General features: G+C 46.9%; 1 protein-coding gene across 5 annotated transcripts in view; it reads right to left on the reverse strand.

Annotated features, from left to right (window-relative positions):
• Positions 1-269: 269 nt before the first annotated feature.
• Positions 270-20425, reverse strand: part of LOC129843459 (CUGBP Elav-like family member 3) — a 175301-nt gene continuing 155145 nt past the window's right edge. For 4 of the 5 annotated variants that reach the window (XM_055912179.1, XM_055912178.1, XM_055912177.1 and 1 more), the window contains exons 7-10: positions 6742-6846; positions 6454-6597; positions 6006-6148; positions 270-1330 (exon numbers count right to left, since the gene is read on the reverse strand). In XM_055912179.1, the coding sequence (XP_055768154.1) occupies positions 6021-6148; positions 6454-6597; positions 6742-6846 (377 nt within the window). In that variant the 3' untranslated portion in view covers positions 270-1330; positions 6006-6020. Of the gene's footprint in view, positions 1331-4132; positions 4224-6005; positions 6149-6453; positions 6598-6741; positions 6847-20425 lie in introns of all 5 variants that reach the window. The other variant, XR_008757856.1, reaches the window with a different exon arrangement.

The following is a 20425-nucleotide window of genomic DNA, read 5'->3' on the forward strand; positions in this document are numbered from 1 at the left end:
TTCTCTCTCTTTTACATATTTTAACTCTTCCTTCTCCCCTCTACCTCTCTCTCATGCGCTTCTCTCTCGCACTCTCCTCTGTCCTGCACTCTACCTCTCTCTCACGCGCTTCTCTCTCGCACTCTCCTCTGTCCTGCACTCTACCTCTCTCTCACGCGCTTCTCTCTCGCGCTCTCCTCTCTCCCTCCCCCTCTTTCTCTCTCCCCCTCTATCTCCCCCTCTCTCTCCCTTACACAAACACACACACACAATAAATCACGAAAAACGTATTTGATGTATAATACTTTTTATTTTAACTTAAAAAGAGATTGGATCAAAAACAGACTCAATAAATAAGAAATAAATATCATTGTTTTAATAATTCATTCATAATTATAATTACTCTGACAGAGTCTGACAGAAACAGACCCTTTTTTGCTCTAAAAAATTCTAAAATCAGAAACTCGTAACCCCTTTAAACCCTTCATCATTGCTCCCTATTAACAAAAATAATTGATAAATTAGTCAATAAATAAAAAATTGTTAAAATATTAAAACCTCTCAGAAAAGGTGCAGTCCCTCCCACCACATTTATCCTAAAATCTAAGTAGAAATTGAAAATATGTTTGTGATTCTCCCCTTTCTTTATTTCTAATACAATATCCCCTAACGAAGATAATAATAATAATAACAATAATAGTAATAATATTGTGTCATTTTTCAGTGATTTATCTAAAGTACTCTTCTTTTTGCGTTTTTTTGTAATTTTCTAAATGTTACTCTTCTTAAACTAAATTATTTACAGGCCATAAGGATCTCTCTCCAAAGTTTCTCTAAACTACTCATTTTGTCTCAATATTTTTTCCTGTTTTCCTTTTTTTATTACGAAATGGAGGCCTTCCTATTTGTATCATGTTATACACATGTAATAGTCATGTAATATGACATGTTCTGGTCCAAAGAAGTAATATATCACCATTATTCATCATCTCATCAATGACTTTAGTAAGTACTTCCTGGGTCGTGTAGGTGTGTGATCTTCACTGCCCTACACACTCCAGACAAACTCCTCACAAACCATTTTCAAACTGAGTCCAGTTCAATGGGTACGATTACTGACATATATGTATTCGAAAGTATGTGAGTGTTTGTGTGTGTGAGGACTATAATATGTACATTGGTCAATATCTGTGCCTTGGTCCTTTTAGAGTGCAATATGTGTGTGCGTGTGTGTGTGGTGTGTGTGTGTGTGTGTGTGTGTGCTGTTCCCCGTCGCTCAAAAGAAAGGTAGTAGGTCTGAGGGTGCAATGCACGCTGGGATTCCACCACGGCCGGAGTCTGAAAACTTCACCTGCAAGAGCGAAGGAAGGAAGAGTGAGAGGGAGGGGTTGGGGGACAGATGGAGAGAGAGAGAGAGAGAGAGAGAGTGAGTGAGAGAAAGAGGTAGAGAGAGTGAGAGAGAGAGTGAGAGTGAGAGAGAGAGTGAGTGAGAGAAAGAGGTAGAGAGCGTGAGAGAGAGAGAGAGTGAGAGTGAGAGAGAGAGAGAGAAGAGAGAGAGAGAGAGAGAAGAGAGAGAGAGTGAGTGAGAGAAAGAAAGAGGTAGAGAGAGTGAGAGAGAGAGAGAGTGAGAGTGAGAGAGAGAGAGAGAGAGAGAAGAGAGAGAGAGAGAGTGAGTGAGTGAGTGAGTGAGTGAGAGAGAGAAAGAGTAGAGAGAGTGAGAGAGAGAGTGAGAGTGAAGAGAGAGAGAGAGAAGAGAGAGAGAGAGAGAGAGGGAGGGAGAAAGAGAGAGAGAGAGAGAAGAGAGAGAGAAGAGAGAGAGAGAGAGAGAGAGAGAGAGAGAGAGAGAGAGAGAGAGAGAGAGAGAGAGAGAGAGAGAGAGAGAGAGAGAGAGAGAGAGCTTGTTAGGACATGGATATAGTCTTGTGGTTAACCTCTATTATAATCCTCTATATATCAGAAAACAAAGAAATAACAGTATGGAAACAATTCATCCCTCATCTGGATGACATTTCTAACAAAATAATCTATCACCAGAAACCATTTGCACAAAACAGTTTACCTCTACTAAGTCTGCATCATTGGTTACTATAGTAAACCTCTGTGTTTTTCAACAGGGATAACGTCATGGTGCTTTTACACATAGACATACAGAGTGTCCAGGGCATGCAACTCAACACAGTGAAATATCCATGAATGTTGTTGTTGTCATTTGGGAGGCCTTTTGCCTTTTCTCTAATTGTATGTATGTCTGTGTGTGTGTGTGTGTGTGTGTGTGTGTGTGTGTGTGTGTGTGTGTGTGTGTGTGTGTGTGTGTGTGTCCGTGCACGCACACGTTGTGCTTGTGTCTTAGATCACGGCAAGCAAAGGTTCCCAACATGCATCACTCTCTGGCAGTTGCAGTATAGAAATTCTGGGTAACAGTCTCCCTTAGTCCACAAGTAGCCTAGAATTCTGTGTGGTAGCTTCTCATGTAAATTAAAGCAATTACAATACATTTTTCTAATTTGTAGTCTTTTAATGTTATTATTAGATTATTCAGATAAACTGATCTAAGGTCAGTTTTGTGTTTTCTCCCATATGGTTAATGTTTTGGGGCAGGTTAGCTGATCCTAGATCTGGCTCTATGGGTAACCTCTACCCATACCAAGAGACAATTTTTTCCCCATGTATATTAATTCTCCCAGAATTCCTATAGTTTAAGTCTGTTCTCCAATCGGCAAGAGGCAATGTTTAGCACCATCACAACCACAAACCATTACCTCAAAACACCGGCCAGGGGGGTGAGAGAAGGGGAGAGAGAAAGGAAGCAAGAGAGAGAAAGATGGGAGGGGAGAAAAGGAGAGATGGAGTGATATAAAACAGGAGGGGGAAATAGACTGGTAGAAAAGAAGGGGAAATAGACACCAATCAGAAAGTCAGGCCAGTCCACAGTCTTACCAATCAGAAGCCAAGGACACACAGCCTACCAATCAGAATCCAGATCAGCAGAGTTTAGTGTCATCAGAGGTCCACAGTCCAGTGCTGCATCTGAATAGTCTGAAGTAACTTCCTCTCCCTGTCTCTTTCCTCTCTACGCTCATCTGCTCATCTTCCACCATATTGTTTTCACCTATTATTTGGTTTCAGTGCAGATGAAGGAAATGCGACCAGGTGATGAAGACTCTTTAAACTATGAGATGGACTGGGACTTATCCTAGGAATGTGTGCTGTTTATGGGGAGTTATTTACAATTCATTGCTTAGCTTACACATGCTAAATCATTTCACACATTTTCCTTACAAAGGGGTTACCCACCTCTATATCCGCATAGGCTATGATCAGCACCGAATGCAGATGGCTGGGCTGGACTAGGCTGGGCTGGACTGGACTGAGCTGGACTGGACTAGGCTGGACTGGACTGAGCTGGACTGGACTAGACTGGGATAGTTCTAGGCTAGACTGGGATAGTTTATGGTGTAAATCTGTACTTTAAACCCAACAACACATGAAGGGGCCCCATTACCTGTTACCTCATTACACACTGAATGGCCTGTTTTGAGACTGTAGGAAAACATTCATAAACCTACTGTAATCACACAGTTAACTTTGGACACCCTCACACACACACACACACACACACACACACACACACACACACACACACACACACACACACACACACACACACACACACACACACACACACACACACACACACACACACACACACACACACACACACACAGCCCCCTTGCCCACCTCAGTCTAGCCCAAATATACAGTAGCACTATAATGATAATGACACCAAACAGAACACTACAGAAACTGATCAAAAACGAAACTGCGGAAAAACAACGACCATTAATACAGAATTGATCCAAATATCCAATACAATTATCCATCAGTCAATGCGGATATTCAATCGAATCAATTGATACTTAATTAATCAGATCCCAGTTATTGACAGTTATTGATCAGTATGTGCACAGGTCAATACAAAAGAAAGTCACAATGCAACAAACACAGTCTGTGGTCACCACGGCAACAGGGCATGCAGGTCAGTGCATGGCCGGTTGCTCGGGGCGATGGAACAAACCAAAAAATCGCCAAGGGCAACCAGCACAGGCAATCCACCTCCACAGCAACCCAGACACAGGCCAACCAATCAACTTACAACACGTGAGAGGAAGGGGGGTCGGGGCTTTATCGGTCGCTAGGTAACCATAGTGATGGGATCCCCGCGAATTATGATTGGACGGGAGGATCTCGGGTGAGGTATGTTGTTGTTTCAGGAAAAGATTAAAAAACATCAGAAAATAAAAATAAATAAAAAATATAAAGTTGGATAACAATATTTCAATAATTTAGTTTTGATTAATTTGGCTACAGTATCTCTAAATGATTGAACTACCTACAAAGCATTTTTTGTTATTTCATGTGTTTAATATTCTTTACCACATATGCACTGCTTATTTAAGATCCCGCCCACTCTCGTCATATAGCCCTTTCACCAATCAGCATTGTAGAAAGCATTGACAGCAGCTTGCATAAACTCCATTGTCATTCTTTCCTGTTTCCTCCCCAAACCCAAATATCCCTCCTCCTTCCCATAACATCTCTCTTACACGCCTCCCCGACCTCACTCCTCTCTCCTCTCTTCTACCCTCCTCTCTCCTCTCCGCATCTCTCCTGCCTCCTACCCCCCTCTCTCCTCTCTCCTACCCTCCTCTCTTCTACCTTCCTCTCTCCTGCCTCCTATCCTCCTTTCTCCTACCCTCCTCTCTCCTCCCTCCTACCCTCCTTTCTCCTCCCTCCTCCGCTCCTCCCTCCTCCCATCCTCTCTCCTCCCCACCTCTCTCCTGCCTCCTACCCTCCTCTCTTCTACCCTCATCTCTCCCATACTCCTCTCTCCTACCCTCCTCTCTCCTCCCCTCCTCTCTTCTACCCTCCTCTCTCCTACCTTCTTTTCTACCCTCCTCTCTCCCATACTCCTCTCTCCTCCCCTCCTCTCTTCTACCCTCCTCTCTCCTATCTTCTCTTCTACCCTCCTCTCTCCTCCCCTCCTCTCTTCTACCCTCCTCTCTCCTACCTTCTCTTCTACCCTCATCTCTCCTACCTTCTCTTCTACCCTCCTCTCTCCTCCCCATCCTCTCTTCTACCCTCCTCTCTCCTACCTTCTCTTCTACCCTCCTCTCTCCCATACTCCTCTCTCCTACCCTCCTCTCTCCTCCCCTCCTCTCTTCTACCCTCCTCTCTCCTCCCCTCCTCTCTTCTACCCTCCTCTCTCCTGCCTTCTACCCTCCTCTCTCCTGCCTCATATCCTCCTTTCTCCTACCCTCCTCTCTCCTCCCTCCTACCCTCCTTTCTCCTCCCTCCTCCGCTCCTCCCTCCTCCCATCCTCTCTCCTCCCCACCTCTCTCCTGCCTCCTACCCTCCTCTCTTCTACCCTCATCTCTCCCATACTCCTCTCTCCTACCCTCCTCTCTCCTCCCCTCCTCTCTTCTACCCTCCTCTCTCCTACCTTCTCTTCTACCCTCATCTCTCCTACCTTCTCTTCTACCCTCCTCTCTTCTACCCTCATCTCTCCTACCTTCTCTTCTACCCTCCTCTCTTCTACCCTCATCTCTCCCATACTCCTCTCTCCTACCCTCCTCTCTCCTACCATCCTCTCTTCTACCCTCCTCTCTCCTACCTTCTCTTCTACCCTCCTCTCTCCTCCCCTCCTCTCTTCTACCCTCCTCTCTCCTACCTTCTCTTCTACCCTCATCTCTCCTACCTTCTCTTCTACCCTCCTCTCTCCTCCCCTCCTCTCTTCTACCCTCCTCTCTCCTACCTTCTCTTCTACCCTCCTCTCTCCCATACTCCTCTCTCCTACCCTCCTCTCTCCTCCCCTCCTCTCTTCTACCCTCCTCTCTCCTACCTTCTCTTCTAACCTCCAGTCCCCTCCCTCATTCCCTTCTTCCCTTTATTGCCTCCCATTCCTCAATCCCTCTATCCACACATTCTTTCTCCCCCCTCTCTCTTTCCCAGCCCCTATCACTTCTCACCTCTCTCTCTCTCCTTCAGTAGGGGCGGTTGGCGTCTTTAGGTCGTTTCAGCTGCACCTTGAGTCTCTTCATGCCGATCTGGAACCCATTCATAGCCTGGATGGCAGTCTGGGCACTGGATGGGTTGTCAAAACTCACAAAACCTGGGGAGGGAGGAACGAGAGAGGAAGAGGGAACAGAGAGAGAAACATTCTGAAATGTAATATAACATGTATAATCACATTGCTTCATTGCAACAGACAGAGATACAGTCATACAGTATACTACCAGCAACTGTGAGTTATGATCATCATGAATCATAGCAACAAGTGGAATTGCAATTCTCTCTTATCTCCCTCCATTTCTCCTCCGTTCCCCCTTTCTTTCCTTTTCTCCTGGATACTCACTATTCACCCATCCCTGCCTCTCTCCTATCTCTCCCCCTCCAATCCCTCTCTCTCTGTCTTACCGAAGCACTTGCTCTGGTTGGTGGCGCGGTCTACAAAGACTTTAGCTGAGATGACGTTTCCAAAGGGCAGAAACATCTGGAGCATCTCACTGTCACTGAACTCCTGAGGCAGGTGGTAGATGAAGATATTACAACCCTCCGGCCCTAGGGGAGGAATACATACACACGTTAGGGTCTGTGACAAAGAGACACACACACACATATTCATGAGGATCTTTGATTCACACGCACACTAATCTGAGACACACACACAACAGGTGCTGTCTGAGAGACAGGAAGTGATATCACCTTCTCGCTGCTGCTGTTGCTGGGGCTGCTGATGTTGCTGGGCAACCAGGGTAGGTTGCTGTGGGAAATGCTGGCCGACCAATCCATAGGCAGCAGGGTACGCCGCTGTGATGAGAGAGAGTGACATCAAATGATGAAACACTGGTTGGAAGGTCCAAGTCACCCCTAACCACAGTTCTAGGATCAGATTACCCTACATGCCCTCAATGGCAGAGATGGTAGGGAGGAACACACCTCTGACCCTGTACCACAGGGATCATCACCTAGAATCACCTCTGACCCTGTACCCCAGGGATCATCAACTAGATTCACCTCTGACCCTGTACCATAGGGATAATTACCTAGAATCCCCTCTGACCCTGTACCACAGGGATTATCAACTAGATTCACCTCTGACCCTGTACCCCAGGGATCATCAACTAGAATCACCTCTGACCCTGTACCACAGGGATTATCAACTAGAATCACCTCTGACCCTGTACCACAGGGATCATCAACTAGAATCACCTCTGACCCTGTACCACAGGGATTATCAACTAGATTAACCTCTGACCCTGTACCATAGGGATCACCAACTAGATTCACCTCTGAACCTGTACCACAGGGATCATCAACTAGATTCACCTCTGACCCTGTACCACAGGGATTATCAACTAGATTCACCTCTGACCCTGTACCACAGGGATCATCAACTAGAATCACCTCTGACCCTGTACCACAGGGATTATCAACTAGATTCACCTCTGACCCTGTACCACAGGGATCATCAACTAGATTAACCTCTGACACTGTACCACAGTGATCATCAACTAGATTCACCTCTGACCCTGTACCATAGGGATCGTCAACTAGAATCACCTCTGACCCTGTACCATAGGGATCGTCAACTAGATGAACCTCTAACCCTGTACCCCAGGGATCATCAACTAGAATCACCTCTGACCCTGTACCACAGTTATCATCACCTGGGATCATCAACAGAATCACCTCTGACCCTGTACCACAGGGATCATCAACTAGATTAACCTCTGACCCTGTACTCCAGGGATCATCAACTTGATTCACCTCTGACCCTGTACCACAGGGATCATCACCTAGATTCACCTCTGACCCTGTACCCCAGGGATCATCAACTAGATTCACCTCTGACCCTGTACCACAGGGATCATCAACTAGAATCACCTCTGACCCTGTACCACAGGGATTATCAACTAGATTAACCTCTGACCCTGTACCATAGGGATCACCAACTAGATTAACCTCTGAACCTGTACCACAGGGATCATCAACTAGATTCACCTCTGACGCTGTACCACAGGGATAATCAACTAGATTCACCTCTGACCCTGTACCACAGGGATCATCAACTAGATTCACCTCTGACGCTGTACCACAGGGATTATCAACTAGATTCACCTCTGACCCTGTACCCCAGGGATCATCAACTAGATTAACCTCTGACCCTGTACCACAGGGATCATCAACAAGATTCACCTCTGACCCTGTACCCCAGGGATCATCAACTAGATTCACCTCTGACCCTGTACTACAGGGATCATCACCTAGAATCACCTCTGACCCTGTACCATAGGGATCATCAACTAGATTCACCTCTGACCCTGTACCACAGGGATCATCAACTAGATTCACCTCTGACCCTGTACCCCAGGGATCATCAACTAGATTCACCTCTGACCCTGTACCACAGGGATCATCAACTAGAATCACCTCTGACCCTGTACCACAGGGGTCATCAACTAGATTAACCTCTGACCCTGTACAACAGGGATCATCAACTAGAATCACCTCTGACCCTGTACCACAGGGATCATCAACTAGATTCACCTCTGACCCTGTACCACAGGGATTATCAACTAGATTCACCTCTGACCCTGTACCACAGGGATCATCAACTAGAATCACCTCTGACCCTGTACCACAGGGATTATCAACTAGATTCACCTCTGACCCTGTACCAGAGGGATCATCAACTAGATTAACCTCTGACACTGTACCACAGTGATCATCAACTAGATTCACCTCTGACCCTGTACCATAGGGATCGTCAACTAGAATCACCTCTGACCCTGTACCATAGGGATCGTCAACTAGATGAACCTCTAACCCTGTACCCCAGGGATCATCAACTAGAATCACCTCTGACCCTGTACCACAGTTATCATCACCTGGGATCATCAACAGAATCACCTCTGACCCTGTACCACAGGGATCATCAACTAGATTAACCTCTGACCCTGTACTCCAGGGATCATCAACTTGATTCACCTCTGACCCTGTACCACAGGGATCATCACCTAGATTCACCTCTGACCCTGTACCCCAGGGATCATCAACTAGATTCACCTCTGACCCTGTACCACAGGGATCATCAACTAGAATCACCTCTGACCCTGTACCACAGGGATTATCAACTAGATTAACCTCTGACCCTGTACCATAGGGATCACCAACTAGATTAACCTCTGAACCTGTACCACAGGGATCATCAACTAGATTCACATCTGACGCTGTACCACAGGGATTATCAACTAGATTCACCTCTGACCCTGTACCACAGGGATCATCAACTAGATTCACCTCTGACGCTGTACCACAGGGATTATTAACTAGATTCACCTCTGACCCTGTACCCCAGGGATCATCAACTAGATTAACCTCTGACCCTGTACCACAGGGATCATCAACAAGATTCACCTCTGACCCTGTACCCCAGGGATCATCAACTAGATTCACCTCTGACCCTGTACTACAGGGATCATCACCTAGAATCACCTCTGACCCTGTACCATAGGGATCATCAACTAGATTCACCTCTGACCCTGTACCACAGGGATCATCAACTAGATTCACCTCTGACCCTGTACCCCAGCGATCATCAACTAGATTCACCTCTGACCCTGTACCACAGGGATCATCAACTAGAATCACCTCTGACCCTGTACCACAGGGGTCATCAACTAGATTAACCTCTGACCCTGTACAACAGGGATCATCAACTAGATTCACCTCTGACCCTGTACCACAGGGACCGTCAACTAGAATCACCTCTGACCCTGTACCATAGGGATCGTCAACTAGAATCACCTCTGACCCTGTACCATAGGGATCGTCAACTAGATTCACCTCTGACCCTGTACCACAGGGATCATCAACTAGATTGACCTCTGACCCTGTACCACAGGGATCATCAACTAGATTCACCTCTGACCCTGTACCCCAGGGATCATCAACTAGATTAACCTCTGACCCTGTACTACAGGGATCATCAACTAGATTCACCTCTGACCCTGTACCACAGGGATCATCAACTAGATTCACCTCTGACCCTGTACTACAGGGATCATCACCTAGAATCACCTCTGACCCTGTACCATAGGGATCGTCAACTAGATTCACCTCTGAACCTGTACCACAGGGATCATCAACTAGATTCACCTCTGTCCCTGTACCACAGGGATCATCAACTAGATTCACCTCTGACCCTGTACCCAAGGGATCATCAACTAGATTCACCTCTGACCCTGTATCCCAGGGATCATCAACTAGATTCACCTCCGACCCTGTACCCCAGGGATCATCAACTAGATTCACCTCCGACCCTGTACCACAGGGATCATCAACTAGATTCACCTCTGACCCTGTACCCCAGGGATCATTAACTAGATTCACCTCTGACCCTGTACCATAGGGATCATCAACTAGATTAACCTCTGACCCTGTACCACAGGGATCATCAACTAGATTCATCTCTGACCCTGTACCATAGGGATCGTCAACCAGAATCACCTCTGACCCTGTACCCCAGGGATCATCAACTAGATTAACCTCTGACCCTGTACCACAGGGATCATCAACTAGATTCACTTCTGACCCTGTACCCCAGGGATCAACAACTAAATTCACCTCTGACCCTGTACCACAGGGATCATCAACTAGATTCACCTCTGACCCTGTACTACAGGGATCATCACCTAGAATCACCTCTGACCCTGTACCATAGGGATCATCAACTAGATTCACCTCTGACCCTGTACCACAGGGATCATCAACTAGATTCACCTCTGACCCTGTACCCCAGGGATCATCAACTAGATTCACCTCTGACCCTGTACCACAGGGATCATCAACTAGAATCACCTCTGACCCTGTACCACAGGGATCATCAACTAGATTAACCTCTGACCCTGTACAACAGGGATCATCAACTAGATTCACCTCTGACCCTGTACCACAGGGACCATCAACTAGAATCACCTCTGACCCTGTACCATAGGGATATTCAACTAGAATCACCTCTGACCCTGTACCATAGGGATCGTCAGCTAGATTCACCTCTGACCCTGTACCACAGGGATCATCAACTAGATTGACCTCTGGCCCTGTACCACAGGGATCATCAACTAGATTCACCTCTGACCCTGTACCCCAGGGATCATCAACTAGATTAACCTCTGACCCTGTACTACAGGGATCATCAACTAGATTCACCTCTGACCCTGTACCACAGGGATCATCAACTAGATTCACCTCTGACCCTGTACTACAGGGATCATCACCTAGAATCACCTCTGACCCTGTACCATAGGGATCATCAACTAGATTCACCTCTGACCCTGTAACACAGGGATCATCAACTAGATTCACCTCTGACCCTGTATCCCAGGGATCATCAACTAGATTCACCTCCGACCCTGTACCACAGGGATCATCAACTAGATTCACCTCTGACCCTGTACCCCAGGGATCATTAACTAGATTCACCTCTGACCCTGTACCATAGGGATCATCAACTAGATTAACCTCTGACCCTGTACCACAGGGATCATCAACTAGATTCAACTCTGACCCTGTACCATAGGGATCGTCAACCAGAATCACCTCTGACCCTGTACCCCAGGGATCATCAACTAGATTAACCTCTGACCCTGTACCACAGGGATCATCAACTAGATTCACCTCTGACCCTGTACCCCAGGGAACATCAACTAGATTCACCTCTGACCCTGTACCACATGGATCATCAACTAGATTAACCTCTGACCCTGTACCACAGGGATCATCAACTAGATTCACCTCTGACACTGTACCACAGGGATCATCAACTAGATTCACCTCTGACCCTATACCACAGGGATCATCAACTAGATTCACCTCTGACCCTGTACCATAGGGATCATCAACTAGAATCACCTCTGACCCTGTACCACAGGGATCATCAACTAGATTAACCTCTGACCCTGTACTCCAGGGATCATCAACTTGATTCACCTCTGACCCTGTACCACAGGGATCATCAACTAGATTCACCTCTGACCCTGTACCCCAGGGATCATCAACAAGATTCACCTCTGACCCTGTACCACAGGGATCACCAACTAGATTCACCTCTGACCCTGTACCACAGGGATCATCAACTAGATTCACCTCTGACCCTGTACCACAGGGATCATCAACTAGATTCACCTCTGACCCTGTACCATAGGGATCATCAACTAGAATCACCTCTGACCCTGTACCACAGGGATCATCAACTAGATTAACCTCTGACCCTGTACTCCAGGGATCATCAACTTGATTCACCTCTGACCCTGTACCACAGGGATCATCAACTAGATTCACCTCTGACCCTGTACCACAGGGATCATCAACTAGATTAATCTCTGACCCTGTACCACAGGGATAATCAACTAGATTCACCTCTGAACCTGTACCCCAGGGATCATCAACTAGATTCACCTCTGACCCTGTACCACAGGGATCATCAACTAGATTAATCTCTGACCCTGTACCACATGGATCATCACCTAGATTCACCTCTGACCCTGTACCACAGGGATCATCAACTAGATTAACCTCTGACCCTGTACCACAGGGATCATCAACTAGATTAACCTCTGACCCTGTACCACCGGGATCATCAACTAGATTAACCTCTGACCGTGTACCACATGGATCATCACCTAGATTCACCTCTGACCCTGTACCATAGGGATCATAAACTAGATTCACCTCTGACCCTGTACAACAGGGATTATCAACTAGATTCACCTCTGACCCTGTACCACAGGGATCATCAACTAGATTCACCTCTGACCGTGTACCACATGGATCATCACCTAGATTCACCTCTGACCCTGTACCATAGGGATCATAAACTAGATTCACATCTGACCCTGTACCATAGGGATCATAAACTAGATTCACCTCTGACCCTGTACAACAGGGATTATCAACTAGATTCACCTCTGACCCTGTACCACAGGGATCATCAACTAGATTAACCTCTGACCGTGTACCACATGGATCATCACCTAGATTCACCTCTGACCCTGTACCATAGGGATCATAAACTAGATTCACATCTGACCCTGTACAACAGGGATTATCAACTAGATTCACCTCTGAGCCTGTACCACAGGGATCATCAACTAGATCCACCTCTGACCCTGTACCACAGGGATCATCACCAAGAATCACCTCTGACCCTGTACCACATGGATCATCACCTAGAATCACCTCTGACCCTGTACCACAGGGATCATCAACTAGATTCACCTCTGACCCTGTACCACAGGATCATTCAACTAGATTAACCTCTGACCCTGTACCACAGTTATCATCACCAAGAATCACCTCTGACCCTGTACCACATGGATCATCACCTAGAATCACCTCTGACCCTGTACCACAGGGATCATCAACTAGAATCACCTCTGACCCTGTACCACAGGGATCATCAACTAGATTAACCTCTGACCCTGTACCCCAGGGATCACCAACTAGATTCACCTCTGACCCTGTACCACAGGGATCATCACCTAGATTCACCTCTGACCCTGTACCACAGTTATCATCACCAAGAATCACATCTGACCCTGTACCACAGGGATCATCAACTAGATTCACCTCTGACCCTGTACCACAGGGATCATCACCTAGAATCATCTCTGACCCTGTACCACAGTTATCATCACCAAGAATCACCTCTGACCCTGTACCACAGGGATCATCAACTAGATTCACCTCTGACCCTGTACCACAGGGATCATCACCTAGATTCACCTCTGACCCTGTACTACAGGGATCATCACCAAGAATCACCTCTGACCCTGTACCACATGGATCATCACCTAGAATCACCTCTGACCCTGTACCACAGGGATCATCAACTAGATTAACCTCTGACCCTGTAACACATGGATCATCACCTAGATTCACCTCTGACCCTGTACCACAGGGACATTCACCTAGATTCACCTCTGACCCTGTACCACAGGGATCATCAACTAGATTCACCTCTGACCCTGTACCACAGGGATCATCAACTAGATTCACCTCTGACCCTGTACCACAGGGATCATCACCTAGATTCACCTCTGACCCTGTACCCTAGGGATCATCAACTAGATTAACCTCTGACCCTGTACCACAGGGATCATCAACTAGATTAACCTCTGACCCTGTACTACAGGGATCATCCAACTAGATTAACCTCTGACCCTGTACCACATTGATCATCAACTATAATCACCTCTGACCCTGTACCACAGGGATCATCAACTAGATTAACCTCTGACCCTGTACCACAGGGATTACCAACTAGATTCACCTCTGACCCTGTACCACAGGGATCATCACCTAGATTCACCTCTGACCCTGTACCACAGGGATCATCACCTAGAATCACCTCTGACCCTGTACCATAGGGATCACCAACTAGATTAACCTCTGACCCTGTACCACATGGATCATCACCTAGATTCACCTCTGACCCTGTACCACAGGGATCATCACCTAGATTCACCTCTGACCCTGTACCACAGGGATCATCAACTAGATTCACCTCTGACCCTGTACCACAGGGATCATCAACTAGATTCACCTCTGACCCTGTACCACAGGGATCATCACCTAGATTCACCTCTGACCCTGTACCCCAGGTATCATCAACTACATTCACCTCTGACCCTGTACCACAGGGATCATCAACTAGATTCACCTCTGACCCTGTACCACAGGGATCATCACCTAGATTCACCTCTGACCCTGTACCCCAGGGATCATCAAATAGATCCACCTCTGACCCTGTACCACAGGGATCATCAACTAGATTAACCTCTGACCCTGTACCACAGGGATCATCCAACTAGATTAACCTCTGACCCTGTACCACATTGATCATCAACTAGAATCACCTCTGACCCTGTACCACAGGGATCATCAACTAGATTAACATCTAACCCTGTACCACATGGATCATCACCTAGATTCACCTCTGACCCTGTACCACAGGGATCATCAACTAGATTAACATCTAACCCTGTACCACAGGGATCAACACCTAGATTCACCTCTGACCCTGTACCACAGTTATCATCACCAAGAATCACCTCTGACCCTGTACCACAGGGATCATCAACTAGATTAACCTCTGACCCTGTACCACAGGGATCATCAACTAGATTCACCTCTGACAATGTACCACAGGGATCATCAACTAGATTCACCTCTGACCCTGTACCACAGGGATCATCAACTAGATTCACCTCTGACCCTGTACCATAGTGATCATCAACTAGAATCACCTCTGACCCTGTACCACAGGGATCATCAACTAGATTAACCTCTGACCCTGTACTCCAGGGATCATCAACTTGATTCACCTCTGACCCTGTACCACAGGGATCATCAACTAGATTCACCTCTGAACCTGTACCCCAGGGATCATCAACTAGATTCACCTCTGACCCTGTACCACAGGGATCAACAACTAGATTAATCTCTGACCCTGTACCACATGGATCATCACCTAGATTCACCTCTGACCCTGTACCACAGGGATCATCAACTAGATTAACCTCTGACCCTGTACCACAGGGATCATCAACTAGATTAACCTCTGACCCTGTACCACAGGGATCATCAACTAGATTAACCTCTGACCGTGTACCACATGGATCATCACCTAGATTCACCTCTGACCCTGTACCATAGGGATCATAAACTAGATTCACCTCTGACCCTGTACAACAGGGATTATCAACTAGATTCACCTCTGACCCTGTACAACAGGGATCATCAACTAGATTAACCTCTGACCGTGTACCACATGGATCATCACCTAGATTCACCTCTGACCCTGTACCATAGGGATCATAAACTAGATTCACATCTGACCCTGTACAACAGGGATTATCAACTAGATTCACCTCTGAGCCTGTACTACAGGGATCATCACCAAGAATCACCTCTGACCCTGTACCACAGGGATCATCACCTAGAATCACCTCTGACCCTGTACCACAGGGATCATCAACTAGATTCACCTCTGACCCTATACCACAGGGATCATCAACTAGATTCACCTCTGACCCTGTACCACAGGGATCATCACCAAGAATCACCTCTGACCCTGTACCACATGGATCATCACCTAGAATCACCTCTGACCCTGTACCACAGGGATCATCAACTAGATTAACCTCTGACCCTGTAACACATGGATCATCACTTAGATTCACCTCTGACCCTGTACCACAGGGACATTCACCTAGATTCACCTCTGACCCTGTACCACAGGGATCATCAACTAGATTCACCTCTGACCCTGTACCACAGGGATCATCAACTAGATTCACCTCTGACCCTGTACCACAGGGATCATCAACTAGATTAACCTCTGACCCTGTACCACAGGGATCATCCAACTAGATTATCCTCTGACCCTGTACCACATTGATCATCAACTAGAATCACCTCTGACCCTGTACCACAGGGATCATCAACTAGATTAACCTCTGACCCTGTACCACAGGGATTACCAACTAGATTCACCTCTGACCCTGTACCACAGGGATCATCACCTAGATTCACCTCTGACCCTGTACCACAGCGATCATCAACTAGATTCACCTCTGAACCTGTACCCCAGGGATCATCAACTAGATTCACCTCTGACCCTGCACCACAGGGATCATCACCAAGAATCACCTCTGACCCTGTACCACATGGATCATCACCTAGAATCACCTCTGACCCTGTACCACAGGGATCATCAACTAGATTAACCTCTGACCCTGTAACACATGGATCATCACTTAGATTCACCTCTGACCCTGTACCACAGGGACATTCACCTAGATTCACCTCTGACCCTGTACCACAGGGATCATCAACTAGATTCACCTCTGACCCTGTACCACAGGGATCATCACCTAGATTCATCTCTGACCCTGTACCCCAGGGATCATCAACTAGATTAACCTCTGACCCTGTACCACAGGGATCATCAACTAGATTAACCTCTGACCCTGTACCACATGGATCATCCAACTAGATTATCCTCTGACCCTGTACCACATTGATCATCAACTAGAATCACCTCTGACCCTGTACCACAGGGATCATCAACTAGATTAACCTCTGACCCTGTACCACAGGGATTACCAACTAGATTCACCTCTGACCCTGTACCACAGGGATCATCACCTAGATTCACCTCTGACCCTGTACCACAGCGATCATCAACTAGATTCACCTCTGAACCTGTACCCCAGGGATCATCAACTAGATTCACCTCTGACCCTGTACCACATTGATCATCAACTAGAATCACCTCTGACCCTGTACCCCAGGGATCATCAACTAGATTCACCTCTGACCCTGCACCACAGGGATCATCACCAAGAATCACCTCTGACCCTGTACCACATGGATCATCACCTAGAATCACCTCTGACCCTGTACCACAGGGATCATCAACTAGATTAACCTCTGACCCTGTAACACATGGATCATCACTTAGATTCACCTCTGACCCTGTACCACAGGGACATTCACCTAGATTCACCTCTGACCCTGTACCACAGGGATCATCAACTAGATTCACCTCTGACCCTGTACCACAGGGATCATCACCTAGATTCATCTCTGACCCTGTACCCCAGGGATCATCAACTAGATTAACCTCTGACCCTGTACCACAGGGATCATCAACTAGATTAACCTCTGACCCTGTACCACATGGATCATCCAACTAGATTATCCTCTGACCCTGTACCACATTGATCATCAACTAGAATCACCTCTGACCCTGTACCACAGGGATCATCAACTAGATTAACCTCTGACCCTGTACCACAGGGATTACCAACTAGATTCACCTCTGACCCTGTACCACAGGGATCATCACCTAGATTCACCTCTGACCCTGTACCACAGCGATCATCAACTAGATTCACCTCTGAACCTGTACCCCAGGGATCATCAACTAGATTCACCTCTGACCCTGTACCACAGGGATCATCAACTAGATTAACCTCTGACCCTGTACCCCAGGGATCATCAACTAGATTCACCTCTGACCCTGTACCACAGGGATCATCACCAAGAATCACCTCTGACCCTGTACCACATGGATCATCACCTAGAATCACCTCTGACCCTGTACCACAGGGATCATCAACTAGATTAACCTCTGACCCTGTAACACATGGATCATCACTTAGATTCACCTCTGACCCTGTACCACAGGGACATTCACCTAGATTCACCTCTGACCCTGTACAACAGGGATCATCAACTAGATTCACCTCTGACCCTGTACCACAGGGATCATCACCTAGATTCATCTCTGACCCTGTACCCCAGGGATCATCAACTAGATTAACCTCTGACCCTGTACCACAGGGATCATCAACTAGATTAACCTCTGACCCTGTACCACATGGATCATCCAACTAGATTATCCTCTGACCCTGTACCACATTGATCATCAACTAGAATCACCTCTGACCCTGTACCACAGGGATCATCAACTAGATTAACCTCTGACCCTGTACCACAGGGATTACCAACTAGATTCACCTCTGACCCTGTACCACAGGGATCATCACCTAGATTCACCTCTGACCCTGTACCACAGCGATCATCAACTAGATTCACCTCTGAACCTGTACCCCAGGGATCATCAACTAGATTCACCTCTGACCCTGTACCACAGGGATCATCAACTAGATTAACCTCTGACCCTGTACCCCAGGGATCATCAACTAGATTAACCTCTGACCCTGTACCACAGGGATCATCACCAAGAATCACCTCTGACCCTGTACCACATGGATCATCACCTAGAATCACCTCTGACCCTGTACCACAGGGATCATCAACTAGATTAACCTCTGACCCTGTAACACATGGATCATCACTTAGATTCACCTCTGACCCTGTACCACAGGGACATTCACCTAGATTCACCTCTGACCCTGTACCACAGGGATCATCAACTAGATTCACCTCTGACCCTGTACCACAGGGATCATCACCTAGATTCATCTCTGACCCTGTACCCCAGGGATCATCAACTAGATTAACCTCTGACCCTGTACCACAGGGATCATCCAACTAGATTATCCTCTGACCCTGTACCACATTGATCATCAACTAGAATCACCTCTGACCCTGTACCACAGGGATCATCAACTAGATTAACCTCTGACCCTGTACCACAGGGATTACCAACTAGATTCACCTCTGACCCTGTACCACAGGGATTACCAACTAGATTCACCTCTGACCCTGTACCACAGGGATCATCACCTAGATTCACCTCTGACCCTGTACCACAGCGATCATCAACTAGATTCACCTCTGAACCTGTACCCCAGGGATCATCAACTAGATTCACCTCTGACCCTGTACCACAGGGATCATCAACTAGATTAACCTCTGACCCTGTAACACATGGATCATCACTTAGATTCACCTCTGACCCTGTACTACAGGGACATTCACCTAGATTCACCTCTGACCCTGTACCACAGGGATCATCAACTAGATTCACCTCTGACCCTGTACCACAGGGATCATCACCTAGATTCACCTCTGACCCTGTACCCCAGGGATCATCAACTAGATTAACCTCTGACCCTGTACCACAGGGATCATCAACTAGATTAACTCTGACCCTGTACCACAGGGATCATCCAACTAGATTAACCTCTGACCCTGTACCACATTGATCATCAACTAGAATCACCTCTGACCCTGTACCACAGGGATCATCAACTAGATTAACCTCTGACCCTGTACCACAGGGATTACCAACTAGATTCACCTCTGACCCTGTACCACAGGGATCATCACCTAGATTCACCTCTGACCCTGTACCACAGCGATCATCAACTAGATTCACCTCTGAACCTGTACCCCAGGGATCATCAACTAGATTAACCTCTGACCCTGTACCACAGGGATCATCAACTAGATTAACCTCTGACCCTGTACCACAGGGATCATCAACTAGATTAACCTCTGACCGTGTACCACTTGGATCATCACCTAGATTCACCTCTGACCCTGTACCATAGGGATCATAAACTAGATTCACCTCTGACCCTGTACAACAGGGATTATCAACAAGATTCACCTCTGACCCTGTACCACAGGGATCATCAACTAGATTAACCTCTGACCGTGTACCACATGGATCATCACCTAGATTCACCTCTGACCCTGTACCATAGGGATCATAAACTAGATTCACATCTGACCCTGTACAACAGGGATTATCAACTAGATTCACACCTGAGCCTGTACCACAGGGATCATCAACTAGATTAACCTCTGACCCTGTACCATAGGGATCATAAACTAGATTCACATC

The sequence above is a fragment of the Salvelinus fontinalis genome, unplaced genomic scaffold, assembly GCF_029448725.1.
Source record: "Salvelinus fontinalis isolate EN_2023a unplaced genomic scaffold, ASM2944872v1 scaffold_0140, whole genome shotgun sequence".
NCBI lineage: Eukaryota > Metazoa > Chordata > Actinopteri > Salmoniformes > Salmonidae > Salvelinus > Salvelinus fontinalis.